We start from the raw sequence: 21261 nt of genomic DNA, 5'->3' as shown, positions 1-21261 counted from the left end.
TACGCTTAAGGACTACTTTACGAGTACGCTAATGCTAGTATATTATGAGCCTAATTAATAATATCGAGTTGAGGTTGACGCTTTAGGAGGAGTAATTAGGGGTATACTAACCTAAGTGTACGAAACGTAGGCGGGGTGTACGCTCTAGAGACCGGTAGCATTCTTTTTGAGGAAAATGATTCCTACGGAATAGAACTACTATATAGGTGACAGAGAAATACTAGTAATTATTAAGGCTTTCGTAGTGTAGAGATACTACCTTAAGTCGCCTATGACTAGTATAATTATCCTTACTAACTACGAAGCTTTAAAGAGTTTTATGGAGACGAAGGTCTTAAATAGACAATAGATATGCTAGGTAGAGGTACTAGTAGCGTACGACTTCGTTATTCAGTGGCGACGGGGAAAGGATAACCTAGTAGATAGGCTCTCTCGTCGGCTAGACTATATAGGGCCGGACGAGCCACTAACTGAGAATATCCTAGTAGAACTACTAAAGAAGCGGATACTAGAAGAATACGAACTGTACGCTAATAGTATACGAGTCGGAGATAGCCTCGTTATAGGTGTTCTAACGCGTTTAGTAGTCTGAGGGTATAAAGTGGGAGGAAAGAGCGTCTATAGCGTTGTTACCCCCCTACCCAAAGAATAAGGAGTTATATTAGGAATTAGCGAAGAGTAAGAGGCTCTAGGGCGAGAATGCCGCGAGTCGCTAGTGACTCACCTAAAGTAACTTTAGGTACTAGACCCCTAGTGTTAGGAGAAGTAATAGGCTACTACCTCTAATAGCTAAATCCTTAGCGGAATGTTTAGAGGAATATAGAGCGTAGATTATACGGGTCTTATACGAAGAGACGGCTATATATATATACTACGGGATCCTACTACGTAGTGCGAGATACTAAGAGTAAATTATGATGACCTATAGTAGGGTGGACATTTCGGTTGGGCTTAGATATATATGACTATCATATAATACTACTAATGGCCGTATATTAGGCGTAATATATATAAATATATTAGCTCCTACGATATCTACTAGCGTATGAAAGTGCCTTATTATTAGCCGTACAGCCATTTGGAACCCCTCCTAGGGCTAGATAGGCCATAGTAAGATATTATAATAGACTTTATTATAGGGCTACTACCGTCGATATATAGGCGAAACACATACGACTTAATACTTATTATTATTGATTGATTCTTGAAGATAGTTTCCTTAACTCTATATCTTAGCACTATCGATACTCTATAGATAGGCTAGTTAGTCCTAGAGAAGGTAGTCACGAGGTTTAGGGCGCCGAAGTTAATTATATCTGATCGGGGTACGACGTTTACGTCTTTATACTAAGGTACTCTATACTCCTATCTTACGACTCGTAGACTATTCTCAACTACGTTTTATCCATAGACCGACGGATAGACTAAACGGATAAATCAGACTCTAGAGTACTACCTCTAATACTACGTTAACTACTAGTAATTGGATTAGGTAGAGCTACTCGCTAGCGCTAAGTATACGATTAACGTAGCGCCTAATGCCTCTATAGGGAAGACGCCGTTTAATCTAGTCTTATTGTTCTCGCCTACGTTACGTATAAACGTTAACCGTAAGGAGCTCATATAGTAGCTAGTGAACGTTATAGCTAAGGAAAGAGCTATCACCCTTATGGAATCGCTCGCTATAGCGGAGGAGATACGCGAGATTAGTAAGACTTATATATAAAAAAACTACGATAAGAAGAGGATAAGTATCTCCTTTAATATCGGTAATTAAGTTCTTATTTCTACCCGAAATATCAGAACTCTCCGCGCTAGTAAAAAGCTCGCTAACTAGTTCCTAGGACCCTTTAAGGTTATAGATAAATATAGCGTTAATACGTATATACTAAAGCTACTGAAGAAGTATAGGAGGCTCTACTATACGTTCTATATCTCCTTATTATAGGTATATTGCGCGCGTCCTAACGTTAGCATACCTAAACCTATTAATATTAAAGGTAAGGAAGAATGGGAAGTATAAGAGGTGCTAGGGGAGCGTTACCGGTATAGCTAAACCGAGTTCTATATTCGCTAGAAGGGATTCGGAGAGGTAGACGACTCGTAGTAACTAGCGATAGACCTAAGAAACGTACGCGAGGCGATCACTAACTATAGAAGGAAAGTAGGAATAGGAAGATAAGTAAAGGGATTTGCATTTGGCCTAAGGCTAGGCACGCGAAACGCATACAACGTCGCAGCGTCTCAACCATCACTAGGCCATAAGCCGTAGGCGCGCATAGCGCACACTGCCTAAGGGTAATACTACACTAGGAGGACACACACCCGCCACATAGGTAACACACTAGGAAAAACACATAACCGCCACATAGGCGACACACTAGAGAGACGCACATAGACTATACGCTACTCGTTATCGTCACTCTTAGGAGGATCAGACAGTAGGTCTAGGTCCGACCTACGATTACTATCTACCTTATTAAACTAGACTAAGGGATTTAATTGATTCTATATAAGTTAGTGCGGAACGTAGGCGAGGAGTACGCGCTACTTACGACAACCGTATAGGCCTCAGCCATAAAGCGTAAGGCTTTAAGGATACTACTAAGGATATTAGTGATGCGGTTAGTAGGGGCGATAGTGGAGGGGGAGGCGGTAGAGGCACTAGAACTAGAGGTAAGGTTACGTCTCGTAGACGCCTTTAATGCATTTTACATATGCCTAGATAGCGTAGAGGCTTTGTCCTAGACGGCCACGATAGTGAGCGCGTCCGGATCGCCATCCATAATCATCTGATTACGGGTAAGAAGATAGTTAGTAGCGGCTACGTAGGATAGAGGAACCTAATGCGATAAGTATATAATAAGCTTACGGGGATACGTATAATAGTATAATACTTATAGGAATATAACCCTTAGGACTAGTACGATTACTACGCTCGTAACGATCGTAGCGAGTATAGCCCTTAGTAGTACGCGTATCGCATACGACACGCTAGCTAGTTAGATAACCGCGACTAGCGCGGAGCGTACGTAGATAACGCTAGTAAGGCAGCTTCTCTCAGGATGAACGCTAAGACGCCTTAGAGGGAGTTTAAGGGAGAGCTAAGTACGCGAGTTAGCTACGAAACGTATATAATAAGCATAAACTACTTACGAGGGCCGCTAGGGTAATAAGGAGGTTAGCTACCTATACCTAAGGCAGTACTACTAGGATGGAAATCAATAGTATTCATCTACGAAGCGATTAGTACGTAACTAGCATACGACGGATATTACTAACGTTAGAATGTTACGTAAGACTAGTAAAAAGGAAGAAAGAGACAAACTAAGGGAGAAGAAGTAGTATCTATATACCTAGGCGTAAGAGGCGACCGCATTAGGACATAATAAGGCCATTTACGACTATACTATTATTACGACGCATTAACGCTACGCATTCACGTTACGCATTCATACACGCGTTCAATGGGGCTCAATAGTAATTCACGCTCAATAGGCATAATAGCCATTCATATAGCGATTCATATAACAGTTCATATAGTACATTCACGCACACACCTAATAGGTACATTTAATAGCGCATTTACACAATATATTTACATAGGGTACACACGTACCATTCAGACGATACATTCAGGCGGTGGACAAGTAGCGTATACAGGACGTAAGCTACTCGCACGCGAGCCTCACTAAGTAAGAGGGAAATACTACCTATACGGGCCTCTTAGGGACGAGAAGCTAAAAAGGGGGGGTAATATCATAAACGGGACCTAGAAGCTGGGCATAATTAAGATCGCGCTAAGCCGGACCGCGCTAAGCCACTTTAGGCTGTATATAGCCCGCATGAGAAAAGCATACTTCTCGCATCCGAGAAGCATCCTCTCCTCATACTATGAGTTTATGTTACTATAGGTGTAGAAGGATACTTATTACTACGGAATCTACCTATCGCTGAGTACTACCTATCTTCAATAAGGTATCCTTGATATTTTTTTACTTCCTTTGGCGAAGATAACGTACGAGGAGGTTTCCGAGGGGCAGGGCTTATCTCTTTTAATCTAGATACGGTCCTTTCGAAGCTAGATATAAAGCTTCGGACGCTAATACTACTAACACTCCCCTCGCTAATAACTACCCCTTAGGTCTCTAAGACGCCATAGACTACGTACGAAGTAACTTCACAGTCTGATTTTATCAAGGGGAAAGTCGCTCAACATTAAGATAGCTCTCTAATAGCGATTTATGAGGCGATAGACTAGATAGTGAAAGGTACGACTACTATAATACATTAAATAGTATTGATGAAGGATCGTATCCGGGAGCTTAAAGAGGTAAATCGTACGCTAAGTAAGCGTCGTAGAGAGAAAAGGATACGGATCCGATAAGGAGGATCACTTACTATACGAGATGCGATGTGATCGACCAGAGGGATATGGATAAGTAGGTAGAGTAAGAAAAGCGTGTAAGTAGTAGTCGTACGAGAGGGGGTGAGCTAACTCAACGACGATGTGGTACCTACGGAAAGCCTAGGCATAATGTACGTACGTGTTAAGAGGATAAAGAAATATCTAATGTATCTAGTTCTGAGTAGATTGAGTGAATTTATCTTAGGTTAGTGGTGTAATTGAATTAGATTGTCGTACGGTGGTGGTTAGGTGCGCGACTCGCTATGCTGCGCGACTCGCTATGCACCCACGTTAGTTCTAATATATCAACTCGGCTTTCCTTCCTTTCCTGTTCCTCTTCCGTCCTTACCTTTGACCATATTCGTAACACGCCCCCACGACTGGAAACGGGTGAGCACAGGGCGGCATCACCCTACGCCGGAAGCGGGGTGAGGCGCGAAGTAGTTTTCACTCATCTTGGCGAGGCCGGGACTATTTGATTTCGTTTTTGTCAAGAGCCTCACGCGAGCACATTGCAACACCCACTCAACTTCTCTGTTCTTCTGGACTCCAGCTTAACCACTCCATTCAAGCTTGTCTCGTAATCTGACCTCCTTTAAATACGTTACCCAACACCTGCGCTTGCTCCATCTCGCCTGAAGGCCCCCCGCAAACAGCAACCACCTGTCTCAATCCAGGCATTGCTCGCTCCAGTTCCGCATCTCAATTTACGAACCAATAGCCCAGCCATTGCCTGTCCAATATGTCGACTGCTAGCACTGTTCCCGTCGAGTCCAAGACTGCTAAGAAGCGCAAAGCCAAAACTGAAGCTGCGGCTGCCAACGGCGGTGCGGTGACTCCGACTGTCGAGTCTGCAGTTCCTGCTGCTGAAGGCCATCCTACTACAAATGGTGTCGATTCCTATGCGGAGAGCCCGTTTATCAAAGACCTGACAAAGTAGCTCATCTCCACTTTACGGGATGAAGCAATGCTGACCATGCTCATCAGGAACATCCGCAACTTGCACAAGAAGATTGCTGCTTCTGCTAAAGCTGACGCCGTCATCACCGAAAATCCCAACGTCTCCCTCGATGACCTAGTTGCACAAAAGAAACTCAACACCGATCAGAAAGCCCAGATCCTCAAAAAGCCTGCGCTTCAAAACCAGGTCAACCAACTCGAAGAACAGCTCTCCCACTTCCGTGCTTTCGCCCAAGAACTTGAAGAGAAGGCCGCCAAAGAGAAGACGAAGTTGGTCGAAGCACACGAGGCTGAGATTGCACTTGTCAAGGAGAAGGCGCTGCAGGAAATTGAGAATATCAAAACAAAGGCGGTCGAAGATGGGCTACGAGTTGTCACACATTTCCTGCACACCGCTGCGTCAAAGCGTCAGTCCGAAGAAGCTGATACCGATGAGGGTCGTGCCTTTGAAGGTGCTTTGCTACTGGTCTATCAAGGGAACGAGTCTTCACTTTCAACCCTGCAAAATCTGATTTACGGCACCGACGACAAAGTCCCAGACGTCCATGGTGAGCCTCTCGAGTTCACGTTTGCACAAATCAAAGAGTCTGCCTTGCAGAGTGCCTCGGAGGTGGTGCAGAGCACGGAGCCGGAAATTGAAGAGGAGGTCGAGGCAAAAGAAGCTCCGACTGCCGCAGCCGAGTTGGGAATCGACAACACGGTGGCAAATGCTGGTCTGACTGAACTTGACGATGCTGCTGCTATCCGGACCGAAGACATCGCCAATGAGATAGCTGAGCCTGAGGTCACTCCCTCTGTCCCAGAACAGACCACAACTGGAGAAGAAGCCGCCAACGCCGTCGCCGAGGCATGGGACCCGCAAGCATCCATGGTGACCGATACCAGCGCTACCAACGAAGAATGGGTTCAAGTGCCGCGTGTCCCTGCGGAGACCGAGACGGGGCTTGCAGGTACTCCTGCCGCAATTCAATCCAATAGCTGGGCCGAAGAAGTAGGCGCTGCTGCCATCACTGCGGAGGAGAAGCCCACTCAGGAGAACGATGGATTCGAGCAGGTGCGCCGTGAGCGGGGCCGAGGCCGAGGCGGACGTGGTGGACGCGGCGAGTTCAGAGGACGCGGTCGCGGAGGGCGAGGAGATGGCCATCGTGGCGGCGGTGGTCGGGGCGGCCCAAGAGGAGGTCGCGGTGGAGGTGCTCCCCGAGGCGAGAATAAGAGCTAGATGTCTTGTCGACTCTACTCCTTGCTTCACCTTGTGGGAGATATAAGGGCTTGGGACGGATGATCCTATGTGGGATTGTCCAACCTTTGCATTTCTTGAATCTCATGGCCAGGTTTATTTTCCATCTCGAGGCATGGGGTGGGAATGGATATGGGTGAGATTGGCGTCCATCGTCCTTTGTCCACCCAGCGATATCGATTCCAGCATTGCATGAAGCGTTTGAAATACGGAAAAGAAGATGCTCCAGAGGTATGAAACAAAAGCAGAAAAATGTGGAACATGTGAGAGTAATGGGAAAAAGGGGGATCTTGAGGATGCATGGACTGTACTCCCCTGTGTTGTCATGTACACTACCTAGGGTCTGATTAGCGCTGTTTCCCGGAAAAAAGGCGTCGTTGACAGTGTCGAAAAGGTGATGGGAGCTATCAGGGAGAATGTGCTTTTGCAAAACAGAGGAAAGGAGCTTGGAAAGGAAGAAACGAAAAAGGGAGATATGGTGGACCGAGAGAGGAGAAGGGGTGCACATTGAGCTGTATTTGCTACCTAGCTGTCTGCACCCTACAATGTCAATCGACTCCCTCTCTCATCAGGCTGCAAAGATTCAGTCAGAAGCCCTTGCTGTTCCTGGACCCGGCTCAAACATAGCCAAGTGGTTCGCTCCTTAAGCTCTTCTGTTCCATGTCGAAGCGTGCCGGCCAGTCGATTGCGGGAGATAATCATCCGTCCCGCGAGGCTGTCAAAGAACTTTTCATTCGTGCGCGATGGCAACTGTCAAGGCCCCTCTCCCCCTGTATGAGATCCCGATCCACTTGAAGGGGCGGGCTTTGTCGATGACTATGACTCTGTTCATCGGAGGATCCAATGAGAGGCCTCCCTCACGGCGGGGGGATATCGTACGCCAGGTCCTGCACGCGTACCATGCCGCTGCCCCATCCCATGGCTACGACGCCGGCGCAGGCCGCGTTGGGGTTCCACTCGAGCGCAGTGACGGCCTGCTCTTCTTCGAAGACGGCCTCGCCCGCGCCCGTGCCGCCGTCCTCGGCGTCGTCGGGCTTTCTGCCCTTCTTGGGCCGTGCCTTCTTCGCGCCGCCGGCCCCGGTCGAGGGATAGCCGACCTCGATCTTCTCCGGCTTGAAGCCCTCGTGGAAACGCGACATGCCGGCGCGGGCGTCGCGGCCGTGGTAGATGTCGGGTGTGTCCTCCTCCTCGGTCGGTTCGGCAGCCGGGGACGACGAGTCGGCGCTGCGTCTCTGCCGCTGCTCCTCGACCGTGAGCGGGCGCCAGGCGTACTCGCAGATCTTCTGCAGGTACGCGCCGACGGCCTTCTTGGGGTCCGACTTGCGGTACGGGAGGACCTTGCGGAGGTAGTTGGTCGCGTGGACCTGGCCCTTGGCGTTGCCGACGAGGATGCACGGGTGCCACTGCGAGCCTGTCAAGGCCGTCGTTGCCCCCGTGTCGTGCGGCAGTTTGGCGACCTTGAGCAGGTTCGGGAACTGCCGGATGTGGTGGCAGACCAGGAAGGTGGCCGTGTTCCTCTCGGCCTGGGTGTTGCCGCTGCGGTCGAGGACCGCGATGAAGGAGCGCGTGAACGGCGCGTAGAGCAGGTCGCGCGTCGGGAAGCTGGGGCGAGGGACGTGCACACGGTCCTGTTCGGGGCTGCGCAGGTCCGTCAACGCCAGGTCGCCAGAGGCCGACGTGCTAGCAACGAACGGCGATTGTGGTCCCGGCACGGCCGGGCACACCGACACGACGTACGTGTGGTGGAGTTGTTGCTTCACGTAGCATCGTGGGCGGTTCTCTGGACTCATCGGCTCGGTCAAATTGAAGCAGTGGAGAAACCCGTCCGCCGTACCAAGCATGAGGTTCGTGGGGTCGGCGAACGCCAGCGTCGTGAAGACCGTGTCCGTTGGAGGCGGAATATCGAAGCCAGCCTTCTCGGCTCGGAGAGCGATTGGGGCCCGGGCGTCGCGACGGTCAGGACGCGGCACGGCAATGACGCGAGCGTGGCCGTCGCTGGAGACAGCCGCAAGGAGACCGATGGTTGGGTTGACGGTGTCCTCGTGGTTGGTCTCTATATAAGGATCGAGCTGACACCACCGGAGCTGGCGGATATTGCCCCATTCAGTCCCAATCACGACCGCCAAGCTGGGCTCCGCGTCCATTGCTAGCGTCTGCATTCCTTCAATACTGGTGGATTTTGTGTGAAAAGCCCAGATCTGGATGCTGGTCGGATAGGCTGGGGAGGGATGGAAAGCCGGACGTTCGCATTCTTTTCCAAAGGAGGCCATTCGTCTCTGGGCAGAGGTGCATTTGACAGCCACGGCAAGATACTGCACTGGATGGGCTCCGACCGCCCACGCAAAGCACTGGACTTTCTCTCCCACATTGAACAGCCAGGCTTGATGATACCGCCTCTGTGCAGGCAGCTTTCTAGCGTGCGACGACGTTTCAGCATCACTGGGCTGTTCGTGATCAAGCCACGCTTGGCCCAAATCCAAGGAAGAGAGATAGTCAAGCCCCAATTTCGTTTGTTTCCCCCAGGGACCGAGAACAACCGATTGCCCTGGCATGTCGCGTAACAAGTACTTCTCGTAGACAGCCTTCAGGTCGATTGCCTCAAGAACTTGATGACTCTGCACCGTCTCAAACAACGAATCCATCGTGGCCGAGTTCTCCTTTTCTGGTGAAGGCGGCGACTCGTCATCTCTCCCAGTGCTGCTTTGGTCGAGGTCGCGTGACTGCTGAATGGCAACGGACAGCGTCTGCCTGCTGGGAACCGTGACATCCTGTCCCTTTAACCATGTGTCCCGGGCTACAAGGACATCGCACAGGTCGTCAACCTCGGGCCCAAAGATGTTCGCATAAGCTTCCCGCTTTCCGAGCTGGGAGGGAGGCTGCACGCCCCGCGACCGGGTCGCTTCGCCCGCGGGCGTGGCCTGAGCCGCCCGTGATATCTGACCCCGTCGTTTCCGGCTTGGGACACCGTCGTCGGAGGCCACGCTCATCTCCCCATCGTCTTCTTCCTCCTGGTCCGGCGTCTCGACATCGGACGATTGGACCGAGGCCGCCGAGGCAAGAGACGCCCCGTCGTCTTCCTGGGCAGAGCCGTGGTTGGCTGCCACCCCGTCGTCTGAGTCTGCTGAGGCCGACTCCGCAGCAGGGGATGAGCCAGACGACTCGGACTCGGCGCGGAGAACGCGCAGAGTCTCCTTGTCCCAGCCCCCATTGGCGTACCGCGGGTTGACCTTGCGTTGACGGCCGGATCGACGAGGCTCTGGCATGTTTTACCGTGGATTTGTGGTGGTGAACAATGGCAAGGCTAGCTGGATCACATAAAGTACCTGCATACTTTCCGCCCACGAAGCTGGAAGGCCTCCAACAAGTCACACTTTATTGACAAAGAACTGCTGGCCCAGTTGGTAATTGAGATTTCACTTTGATGGTTGTCCTCTGCACGGTTTCGCTTGATAATGCTGACGATTTCTGTCTCACGCCCTTGGGCACTCTTGATTCAAGGTCGAGCACTGAACTGTCCGGACAAGAGGCAACCGAGCCCACTCCACATCTGAATACAAATCCTTGAGACGTTTGATGTCTGCACACCGAATACCTCCCGATGGGCAGAATGAAGTATTTGCTAGGCGATATGCAGTGGGAAAGTGAGGCGAGAGGCACTAAAGCGGCGGGCTTCACGTAGGGGGCAGCAAGGGGATATCACAAATGCAAAGGCGAGGACACTGGTAAAGCGGCGCCTCATGACCCACAGATCAGGTTAGTATTTTGAGTCGCAATATCTGTAGCCGTCGAGGCGTTCCATGCTCAATCTCGACGAACAAACCTGATTATCACTATGTGGTTATCACCAACAGTCTCAGCATCGACTGGAATCCTTCCCAACAGCAGCTCAAGCAAAAAAACCACTACCCCTGCGATTCTACAAGGCATGTTGGATGGAATGCGTTGAGGTGCTCGTTTCCGCCAGCCACAAGCCTTGTCCATGTTTGTTTCCCCCAGCTCCTCTGACACGCCTTTCTCCAGGATGAAGCTTGTGTTCTTCTCTGTGCATTCACGCCTCCATTTCCAAGCCTTGTGTTGTCTTCCCAATTCCGATATCGAGACAATGTCATAAAAAGGACCACCGCTCACAGGTATCTGCCCCGTCTTCTGTGTCGGTGTATCACCTCTCTTATGCATCGGCGCCCGCTTCCTCGCATATTGCACCTCCAATCTCTTCTACCTGTCTCCGTGCATCCTGCACATCGGCTTCAATTCTCACCAGGTCGTCCCACATCGACGAATTGTGTCCTGTGCCCCACCTCCTTCTCGCTTTGGCCGGCAATGAACTTGGGCCCGGCTTTGTCATGGCGTCGTACACATCCCACAATGCTATCCACAACATATGGAGTTCGTTCAGAGCATTGACCCACCGACTCAGGGCTTTGGATAGCGGGCGGGTATGCACAGAGATACTGCCACCAGAAAGCAGCAACCACTCGATGTGCTCGGGAGCGGTATCCTCGATGTCCAGTAGGTTGTCTTGACGACCATGGTCTTCCTCATACAGCGAGCTGGCACTTTGTTTGCGGGAAGCATTTTCTCCTTGCAAGTTTGTATCGTGCTCTTCGCCACCAGCACTGGCCGTCTTCGACAAGTCCTTTTCGCGCTCGAAATTTGGCTGAAGAGCCGTGAAATGGGACTGGTTCTCCAGGGTTCTGACGACATCTCGTTGGCTCGTGGCGAGTCTCACCTGGCCCATAATCGTCGCTAGGTGCTCGCGGCGGTTAAGGTTGTCCAGGACGGACAGAAAATGCTGAAGCGAGTCTGATGGGCTGGGCGAGCGAAGGTCATCGGCTTCAGAACTGGATTCGTCGTCGTCGATGGAGATGGGATTCGATCTTGAGCCCGGGTGCTGGAGCTTCGGCCGCTTGGGAGGCCGAACAGACGACATCTTCGGATGGATGATTGGGAGTTGTTATGTTTCAAGGACTCTGGAAAAAGCGGCCGTGATTGACTACTCGAATCGTGGGTATTGAGTTCGCCGACCGAGAGAGTTGACGATGGGGAGACAGCCAAGAGATGGAAATTCACCTGGTCCTCTCCTGTACCCATAGTGTAGGGCGGTGAGAAAGGGTGCGGCAGAAAGGGCACAGATTGTGTCGAAAACTTGATCGCTTTCTGACGACGGTGGGAAATAAGGATGACTTTTCAGCCCTGGTTGAGTGTGAGTGTAATTTTACTTGAACTGATCCGATACCTTGCGAGCGTGAGCAGAGCTCCTTCAATTGAAGGCATCGCGAGCAGGGAAAATAAGAGGTTACTCCATATCCTGCTATATAAAGTGTCGTACCCAAGTCTGCTATAGTTGTAGACCCAATGAAAAGCAAGCGAGAATGCTCGATGTTCGACTTCAGATAGTTGCTCGTTGGCGAGAGTCCACTTTGATCCTCAGTGGGAAACTTAGACTCGACTCCATCCCGCCAAATGGCAGTTACAAAACGTCGAGACTCTAGATTTACAGTCCTTTGCAATAAATCCATCCAATTGATGCCGCTTAGAGGTTCCGATGGACAAATCTGGTGCACCCCTAACGGTGGCGGGGACAATCAAAATGTCAACTCACATTGTCGACGTGCTGAAATAGTAATTACTCCATAGAAACTCGTATTCTTCGATGATTCCTCCAAGCAGGTCCAGGATGGGTTTGCCCTTCAACGAGGCCGCAGCGCCATGCACCCAGACTTTCGTGATATTCTCGTAAAATGCGCCTCGCATGCCCCACCACGCGAGCTGCCAGCCTCGCTTCTTTAATTCCTCACGCTCCAATGCCGAGAGACCAGATCGTGCACCGCCTGGAACTCTTGCCGCCAGGTCTTTCTTTGCGAGTTGGCGGGAAAGGTATTCGATTGAGACGCCCACAAGCCATGGTGTCCAGTTGCGTTTCCACTTGCTCCCTTCGTACCCATACGTCCGAGCAATACGTTGCATAAGCAGCGCGTAGATCAAAGGCCGCAGGATATACATGATCTCGGCGGCCTGGCCACGCAGAGTACTCAACTGGTGGAGCAGTTGCTTGGCGGGTTTGACGTCGTCAGCCGTGAGGACATGGTTGAGAAGATAAGATGAGACGGTGTCCGGGGAGGGCAGAGTGGGTAGGGTAAATCCCGTGCGAGGCATGCTATACGGCTCTGTGATAGACAAGGATGATGGGCCGTGTTTACCGGAGTCGGAGAGGGGTGGTGTAGGGACGCCAGCGTCGCCCAAAGCGTCTTTGACATCGAAATTGTCCGACTTCAATTCGTCCATGGCAAACTCCTCGTCTTGTTCTTCCGGTTCAACCGGGGCAAAGTCCTCTCTCAGCGGCATCGGTGGGGTCACAGTTGGACGCAAATTAGTGATGCGCATCAATAACAAGCGGCAGATGGCCTTGAAGGATTCCAGCAGCACCACCACGCGCCATTTGGCTTTCTCGCCGCCTCGGCGCCTTGCAATCATTTCCCATAGCAGTTCGGTGTATTGCGCAATCTTCAAGACCGTGGCGATCTTATTATAGAGGGACGAGGACGAAGTCCAGAATGTAGTATAGCGAGCATGCAGCGAAGGCTTCGGCTTCTGAAGTTTGAGGTTTTTAACTTTGAGAACAGAAGGAGTCAGCGCCAACAACGCAGCGCGATTCTTAAGGAGATGATCATGGTAGATGGATAAGAGTTGAACGAAAGTATGCACTGATTCCGAGGCGAGTTCAGTGTCGTGGAATCGTGCGCCGGGAAGGAGATAGGTCAAGGACCGCAGGCTGCTCTCAATGGTAGAGACCGAGGAGGAATTTGATGTGACATAGTTGGAATAGGTGGAGGGAAGGTTTATGGCTGCTTTGGTCAAGTCGGCGGATGCGCTGGAAAGGGAGTGGATGGTCGCGTGGACGGTTCGGCGCACCGCTGACGTCGCTGAGGCCATGGTGCGATCGCACAGGCGATCCTAGACGGTGGCGGGGGACAGCCGCGGCCTACATCCAGCGGCGTCTTATGGCGAAGAGACAGAGGGGGAGGGAAGCAGGACGCTGTCGGAAGATGATGGATGATGGAGTGATGGATGGGGAGATGGATGGGGAGATGGATGAAGGTGAGGGCTGAGTTGGCACGATAGTCACCGAATTGGCCGCCGCCGCAGCCAGAGACGGACGCAGGCGCGCCAAGGGACCGTCGCCGCTGATTGGCTCCACGAACAGCCTCGGCATCGCCATCTTCATTCGTCACTCTTGGGAGACCATAAGAGTTGATGGCATAACTCCATATGGTGCACCACGAAGCATATACAGTATATAGAAGAGAAATTCTGTGCCCGTGACTGGATAATCTGGGACCCGGTAGACTGCGTGGCCCGACCCGATTACTGTACGCATGGAGGACCCTGTACAACTTCTCAGCACAAAGTAAGTACTTGTTTGCTGTATGGCCCTTGCACGAAGTGAGAACGAGGCTTCCCTCGTTACACAAAACCCTGATGAGGCTGGCTCACCATGCCAACCTTGCCACCTCCCTGGTGACCTGGTCTCTCTCGCCACCAATTTGGTTTTATGTTTGTCCCGGCCATCCTTGCCCGTTCAGTGCCTGTTTGTCTTGATACATGGAAGAAACGGACCGAGTGTGACCAATTAACACCACACAACCGTCAAAGTTCCGCGACAGCCCAGCGACCTTAGCCTCCCACACCGTTGAGAAGATCGCAACTGCTTCTGACCCAGGTTGACTTGTCTGGTGCTTGTGCCGGTCCTCCCTCCTCTCACTAGTCTTATCACCACTCCAATCTCCCTTCGTGGGTGGCCGCGGCGGCGGTGTCGAGAGAAAGTCTTACCACTGTCGGCCGTCACTGAGAGCGCCAGCAAGACACACACACACACACACACTACCTGTCCAAGATGCGCCGCGCAAAACGACCAGTGCGCAACACGGGTCCCTGGTCCTCGCCTCGAATCTTAAACTCCTCGTCGCCAATCATCACCGCGGACATCCACGGGTTTCTCGTGACGGCCGTCTCAAACTGGACCGCCGAAGCCGACAGCTACACGGAGGCGGAAAAGCGCACCATCATCGACAGCCTCCCACCCCGGTATCGGAAGTACGAACTCGACGCCGAGGGGCGCCTGAAGTGCCCGCTCTCAGTGGAATTCGTGCTCGACGACCCCTACGTCAAGGCCGCGGTGCACAAGTTCAAGCGCGACGTGAGCGAGGGCTGCTACGAACGGAGCTGGCAGAACCAAGCCAGGAAGGCCATGCAAGAGAGGCGCGACGGCAAATTTGACCCTTATCTGCAGGAGCGGACGGAGGAAACGTTTGGGGACCCGGGCTCGAACGACGGCCCAGATGAAACCGCTGACGAAGACATCGATCCCGAAGTGGATTCGAGTGACGGGGACTGGGGCGAAAGGAGAAGCCCAAGGGGAAGACGCACCAACAAGGGCAAGGGCACGCCACAGACTCGGATTCTACAACAGAGGCGAAAGGTCCTCGCTGGAGGCGAGGCGAGGTGAATGTGCCGATGCATCTTTGAGATACACTCTGTTCAAGCCTGTGTTGCCATACATTTCAGGCGGGCGGCCTCCCAAAGTTCAAAGGGGTTATTCGGATGGTAATCTTGCAGCGTAGTAAACACACGGCCTTCTATTTGTTCTTCAAGCGCACTTCGAGCCCATATCAGAGGAAGCTAGGTGAGAGTGTCTATGAAGTGCATATTACGCCCGTCCATCTTACCAGCGGCATAAGGATGAGCAGTCTATTTCACGCCACTCCCCTAGAGCACACGCTCACCATGTCGTACCTAAATCTAGCCCTGTCGCCTCATCGCACTGCCAGGCATTACACCCCAGGAAACATTTAACTTTGAGCCATGAGAGAGGCCGACGTCCTTTGAATCCACATGGGTTTTTCTATCAGCGACTTATTATCTTGTATTTCTGTGGAATGTGTCATAGATATCTCGAGGCTGGATCTAAAAGTGACGCCGCACATTCTATCCATTGTGCCATGTTAGAAGAGAAAGATACATAGATTATATATCTAGGCATACACCGGACCATACCACAAGCCCTCTGTCGTGTTTTATTGACTGAGAAGCGCCCGGATGCTGGTTGACAGCGAAACAAGACCAGCAGTCTAAAGCATAGAATTGATTCTGCAGGTGCAAAATCTCTCATGAGGCGAACAATCCCATACCGATTTCATTGGTGTGTTTCTCTTGTACAGTGTCGCTCAGCGGCCAACATATTTGTCTATGCCCTTTTGCCAAACAGGCAAGCCCAAACAGATTCTCAGCTCGACTCGGGGCGAAAGTGCCTGTGACCGACAAAAGTCGTGAGCCGGCTCCCACGACCAACTTCGCAAGCGTCCAAGGGCTTTGCTTGAGAGGTCAACGACATTTCATGGAGACCGTCCTGGAAATTTCCAGTTTAGAAAAAAGTGCTCTGGCATATTGTGTCGCTTGTGTGAGCATATGCGTTCATTGGCCCTTGTCCAATATATATGGATCTCAAGGTCTTCCTTTGGTAGACCGGTCCTTGAAAGAAACCCTGGAGAAGTACGAGAGGCAGCATGTCTCTGTCATCTTGCCACTGGACAAACAAACTGCATGATTGTTGATTCCATGCCGAGTACTTCACTTAAACTCCCAGCTCTATCATTGTAAGAAGTTGCGATACATTTAACAGATGTCGAGGAGTACTTACAGGCATGCTTGTAGACTGTAGGCAGACCTAGCAAAAAGTCGGTCGATCCAAGACTACAGGCCGTTACGGAAAGGCAGCGCCACGAGACAAGCCCCGGACTTGTCTCAGTCCACGACAGCCTGGAGCAGAGAGTAATAATCCGTATCTCGTTCTGAGTGGGGACTCAACAGAGGTGCAATGCTGGCACATGGCTGAACGGAACGAGAACTTCCGACCACAATTCCTTGCACGCCGCTCTGGAAAGAAACAGATGATCATAAGGTACAAGTACGTATGTCGAATGGAGCTGTCATTTTCCTGCGGCTCTCCGCCGTCAGCAGCTAGCCGCACGGATTTGCGTGACATTGTAGCCCCCAGTTGTAGCGTGCATTTCGTGGCTACTTTGACTTGGCGGCGAGCGTGTCCAATGGTTGAAAAAAAAAGTAGTCTGAGGTTCAAACCCACGCTGTAGATTGAGGTAAGTGGAAAGGTGCTTGACACTGATGAAGTGTCTTCTGTTGTGGACGTAGGTCGTTGGTCAAATCAAAAACAGACACCCGCTGATTCCCAAATCGACGAGGACCGGGATGGTTAGGAAAGCCGTTCCCTGCCCTAATTTCTAGAAAAGAGATCTTGTACTTACAAGTTTAAGCAGACAAGCCTTTAGTCAGTCTTGTGCCATGTATTTGCACCCCGTCGGCAGATGGTGACACCAGAAGCGAGCAGCGATGCCAGTATCATGTGCACAAAAGAGACAAATGACATGTCCATGCGTGTCTCCCTCGGACACAGTGCATCAATCCCGGACCCTCTGTAATCTCAGATGATCACTTTACCACAAGTCTTTTGACGTGGCTGGCAAAGTTGAGGAAAGGGTCCCGCAACTCATTCAGGAAGGTCCTGCAAGATTCTGTGGAGGGGGATGACAAACAGAGGGATGCGAAGGAGATTGGGCCGCTTTCTTGGATTGCGCTGAGTTGTCTTGAGTTCGGGTTTGCTGAGGGGTCAGGCTATTGCGGATGCGCGAGACGACCCAGAGGAGAATACAACAAGTCATGTACCGATTACTTCGTGGCCCGTATGAAGGACACGATTCGATATGGCGGCAAATCGGAATCCACCCGATGGCCTCAAGGGCGCGTTTGCTGACGAAAAGGGCAATGCCCTTCCAGGAGAAGCTAGGCCAAGGACAAGCAACCACCGGTTGAGACTTGCAAGGCGTCTGGATCCCATTAGGAGATAGAACGTGCTCTCCACCATAATGATGGGGCGTGACAGTTACCAGGACGAAGTCCCAGTGTGACTGCGTGGCTTGGATAGGGGCCAGATTGGCACTTGCACCAGCCTTGGATTTGCGGGACTGCGTCGGAAGTGATGAAATGATGATGGAGAAAACAAGGCTGCTGCCATGTTCCACTCTCGAACTTCGGGCTCTCCTGGCGAAGAAACTAAAGAGAGAAGCGAGAACAACCAACTGGCAAGAAGGTGGCGCTAGCAAGATGAGGGTTCCAACCCTTTGTCCGCCGTGGCAGTCCTATCGTCTGCCATGCCGTCTCGTTTCGGAATGCACTCGACTCGTTCTTGGGACATTATTGACCGACGTGAGCGACTACTGAAGAATGGATCCCAATCCAGGCTAGGAGGCGGTGGGACGCTGGGCGGGGTGGCGCCGAGTGGTGTGTTTCTAGAATTCCCGACAGGACGGTCCAATCGTGAATACAACGGGGGCGTTGGTCGAGGGTTGGGCAGACATACCTAACAAACACAAACCAACCCCCCCCAATGGACTCAGCAACAGTGACGGCCTAGGACCCAAAAGTTAAAATGGACGAACGGTGAACAATGGGGCGCTTCTTCGTGAACATGGGTCCTGCAAGTGGCCCAGCTGGACAGGCAAAGGGGGGGCGATCGAAACATCCTCCGGGAGACTCCAGTTGTCGTACGAGTAGTGGAGGGCAGGGGGTTGTCGGTAGGAGATTCGACAACCCAACTTGCCAGTTTGTGCAACTCACTGGGCATTGATGATGGGCTGACGCATGTGCCAAGGTTGAACTTCTTTGCAACATGGCCTCAATTCATTCTTGCTCGCAGTTCTTGTTTGCTCGAGCCTGGATCCATCGCCGCTGGGGACGCGCCGAGCAGTGCCTCGTACTTTGAGTTCGCTAGGACCTGAAGGAGGTTCGTGTCGGGTGCATTGGCGACCTGCAAGAGTTGCAACACCTGTTCTCCGCCAGTGATGAAACAAAGGCATTGTCACTCCTTCGGCATTTCCCAGGCCGACATGCTGACAAGGAAGACCTGGCTTCGGTTTCAACGGCCAACCGCCTTGCATGCTGGACGCTTCCGGCACATGACCATGCTAATCTGCTGACCTTGCCGACAAAAAGGCGGCTTGCCAGAGCAGTATGAAATACGTGTTTGCCCTCAGCAGGTTTGCTTCCAATCTTCTGGTTGCGTACGAGCTTGCATTTGCATATGGTTTTTTCAGCTTGTGCGCTGTCACCTCCAGCACCTAAGGTTTGAGGCCATCGACCCTGCAGCAGAAGGTTGCGGTGCAAGGCAGCCAAACAATCGACACGTTTTGCCTCTGTTGTTCGGTCCATGCAGCGGGGAGGATCTTCTCCCCCCTGGATACCCGAACGTTTATTGTGCGTGAGAGCCCTTGGTAAAAATGATAGCAGAACAGTCGGTGAACTCACCGCTTTTCACCGCCTCACCTGGGAGGCCTATATTGTTGGCAGAACGAGGGCGATGACCGGGCTATTCTTGTTGTCGAAGCTATACAAAGCGTGCCATAATGACGCATTGTCGCCCGTATCGTCATGTTACAAGTCATGCATATCCCACACCGCGCGTGTTTGTGTGACCTGTCCAGTCCAGATCGTTCCGGGGCACACTGACTCGGTTCGTCACACGGTCGATGTCTCCACCTTCTGCCCCTTGGGGCCGTGGGAACGAGGTACGGGGCCATCCGTAGCGCACCAGTGTGGTATCTTTTTCTCGGTCGTGAAAAATGATTGACAGGTCACTTCCCTCGTATGGCGCTGTGAAAAAGTGACGCACAGAGACTGGGAGCCAAGGGTGGAGGGTGGATGCGATGGGGATGGGGGAGAGGATGGGACGGCCCTGGCTGGGATGGATGGAATGATCGCGCGCGGTGGACCGTTGGTCGAGCCGTGGTCCTTGTCGTTGCTTACTACCGACTAGTTAGCTAGCGTTTCTGGCCATTGGGGGAACCAGGGGGCTGGTTGGGAAGAAGAGGCTTCCATTCCGCTTCACTCTGCAATCTGCAAGAGACAAATCTCTGGCAACCCGCCACGACAGCGGAGGTGCAGATGGTCGAACAGAATGGCCATGAGCCATGCGTACGCGGATGCGGATTTGGAGAAATCGTTGTTCCAGCGTCCTATATCTTCTCCAGCCCGCGCAGAGCTTTTTCCGCCTTGTTGGTGCTCCGCTATACTTTTCTGCGCCCTAGTAGGATCCGAGCGCTCGCTCTCCCGCCTTCCCCGGCCGGCCTAAGAGGTGGGTGGGCGGCGGGATGGCTTGGACGGCTGCTTGCTTGCTTGCCCATGGCTGCATTGAAGACGGGGTTGGGACGTTTCGGAGTTTGCTCTGCGAGGGGGTGAAAAAGAGTGACAATGCGGTGAAGTGAGAGTGGGAGAAAGAAGGAGAAGGGGAACTCTTGTCGCTGCCCGCAAAAGTCTGACTTCCGCTGCTCCCAACAACTTCCACTCTTGATCCGTCGCTCGGCTCTCACCCATCTGCGGTCACAGACGAGCAACCAGCCAGGCCCAGGAACCCACCTCGTCTGCCCTCCCGATCACGGCGCCCTCTCCCTGACTAGAATACAACTGTCGGTCTGCAATGGAACCAACAGGTTGGTCGACCCTGGGAAAGAATGGGGATGAAACAAGGAGGCTCGGGACGTCAGTGAGATTCTTGCCCTTGAGCCAAAATCACAGCACCAGAACCCGAGCCAGAGCCAAAGCCACCCAGTCTCCCCTGCAAGACTGGCGGCGGCGACCTCGTCATTCTCTCCAGTGAGGTCTGTTTGTTTGCCCGTCTCTCTGTCTCTCTCTTCCCCCCTTCTCGCAGGGGCAGGGACATTGCTGCATGCTTGTCATCTCCTCCAACTGTGCCTGATCTTAGTCTTCTGCCACCAACGGCGAGGGCAGACGAACCCTCCCAGAACATCTCACGAACTTGTATGCCACCATGCCACTTTGGGGCGGTCAGGCTCTAGTTCGCATTGTAGAAGTCATAAACCCACCTCCTGGGCGTCCAAGTTTGACGCCGTGATGGATTGCTCCGCCGACTAGCGGTAGTGTAGCCGGTCTTGCCTGCTCCATCGTGATGCAAGCCTCTCCCATGATCCATCAAGTTTGAGCGGCGGGCCCGGCACACCACGATACCTGTCCCGTGCTGGGATGGCCGGGCAGGGTCAAGGTCATGGTCATGGAGTCACGGTCACGGTCACGGTCACGACTTTGATCCTCGGTCTCGCCCTTCTCGATCGCATGCAGCTATCCATGTCGTTTTTAGTGCCAGAAGCCGAAATGGGACCCCTAGAGAAACTGGATCCCTTTCCGCCCATTTCCCCCCCCCCCTCCTCCAGCCCAGCCCGGAAAGCAAACAAGGAAACAGAGGACAAGAGGGATGGACAATGATATCAGCTGCTCCAGGGCCCTCGCGACCGCCGGAAGTGAAAGTGAATCGTGCAGCAGAAACGCCAGTAACCGCTGCAAGCTGCAGAACGATGGAGATGAATGATGGAGGCGAGGTGCATTGGGCGCCGTCATATCCTGGATGGTTTGCGTCTTGCGTCGTGCGTCGCTGCGCTGCCACCACCACCACCACCGCAGCAGCCAGAAGCAGGAGTCTGGAAATGGAAATGGATCTGGCCGGTGGATGGCGCTCAGCACCACAGTACCACTACTCCGTACACTGCTCTGGGACTTGTCTTCCACTCCGCCCAGT

At 52.3% G+C, this 21261-nt stretch overlaps 6 protein-coding genes across 7 annotated transcripts; 2 read left to right on the top strand and 4 right to left on the bottom strand.

The window, feature by feature from the left end:
* Positions 1–4864: 4864 nt before the first annotated feature.
* PV07_04703 (uncharacterized protein) lies at positions 4865–7296 on the top strand. Its single transcript, XM_016391535.1, has 2 exons — positions 4865–5344; positions 5396–7296. Exons 1-2 carry the CDS (start codon positions 5151–5153, stop codon positions 6585–6587), a joined length of 1386 nt encoding a protein of 461 aa, XP_016249054.1. The 5' UTR covers positions 4865–5150; the 3' UTR covers positions 6588–7296.
* PV07_04702 (uncharacterized protein) lies at positions 7134–10136 on the bottom strand. Its single transcript, XM_016391534.1, has one exon. The coding sequence runs from the start codon at positions 9866–9868 to the stop codon at positions 7463–7465; it is 2406 nt and encodes an 801-aa protein (XP_016249053.1). The 5' UTR covers positions 9869–10136; the 3' UTR covers positions 7134–7462.
* Positions 10137–10773: 637 nt separating this feature from the next.
* PV07_04701 (uncharacterized protein) lies at positions 10774–11535 on the bottom strand (the record flags this gene model as incomplete). The annotated part of the gene is made up of 1 exon (XM_016391533.1): positions 10774–11535. One exon carries the CDS (start codon positions 11533–11535, stop codon positions 10774–10776), a length of 762 nt encoding a protein of 253 aa, XP_016249052.1.
* Positions 11536–11796: 261 nt separating this feature from the next.
* Positions 11797–13709, bottom strand: PV07_04700 (uncharacterized protein). Its single transcript, XM_016391532.1, has one exon. The coding sequence runs from the start codon at positions 13536–13538 to the stop codon at positions 12204–12206; it is 1335 nt and encodes a 444-aa protein (XP_016249051.1). The 5' UTR covers positions 13539–13709; the 3' UTR covers positions 11797–12203.
* Positions 13710–14189: 480 nt separating this feature from the next.
* On the top strand, positions 14190–15509 carry PV07_04699 (uncharacterized protein). Its single transcript, XM_016391531.1, has one exon. It carries the CDS (start codon positions 14500–14502, stop codon positions 15109–15111), a length of 612 nt encoding a protein of 203 aa, XP_016249050.1. The 5' UTR covers positions 14190–14499; the 3' UTR covers positions 15112–15509.
* Positions 15510–15637: 128 nt separating this feature from the next.
* Positions 15638–19594, bottom strand: PV07_04698. Of its 2 annotated transcripts, XM_016391530.1 has the most exons (4): positions 18037–19594; positions 16925–17965; positions 16303–16796; positions 15638–16250 (listed from the first exon to the last, which is right to left on the bottom strand). In XM_016391530.1, exon 1 carries the CDS (start codon positions 18882–18884, stop codon positions 18444–18446), a length of 441 nt encoding a protein of 146 aa, XP_016249049.1. In that variant the 5' UTR covers positions 18885–19594; the 3' UTR covers positions 15638–16250; positions 16303–16796; positions 16925–17965; positions 18037–18443. The 2 variants fall into 2 exon arrangements, with proteins under 2 accessions (XP_016249049.1, XP_016249048.1); XM_016391529.1 differs by having other exon boundaries at positions 16303–17965.
* Between the last annotated feature and the right edge of the window lie 1667 nt (positions 19595–21261).

The sequence above is a fragment of the Cladophialophora immunda genome, assembly GCF_000835495.1.
Source record: "Cladophialophora immunda strain CBS 83496 unplaced genomic scaffold supercont1.3, whole genome shotgun sequence".
Taxonomy (NCBI): domain Eukaryota; kingdom Fungi; phylum Ascomycota; class Eurotiomycetes; order Chaetothyriales; family Herpotrichiellaceae; genus Cladophialophora; species Cladophialophora immunda.
The sequence above is the reverse complement of the archived record's forward strand: the minus strand, read 5'-3'. Positions and strand labels throughout refer to the sequence as shown.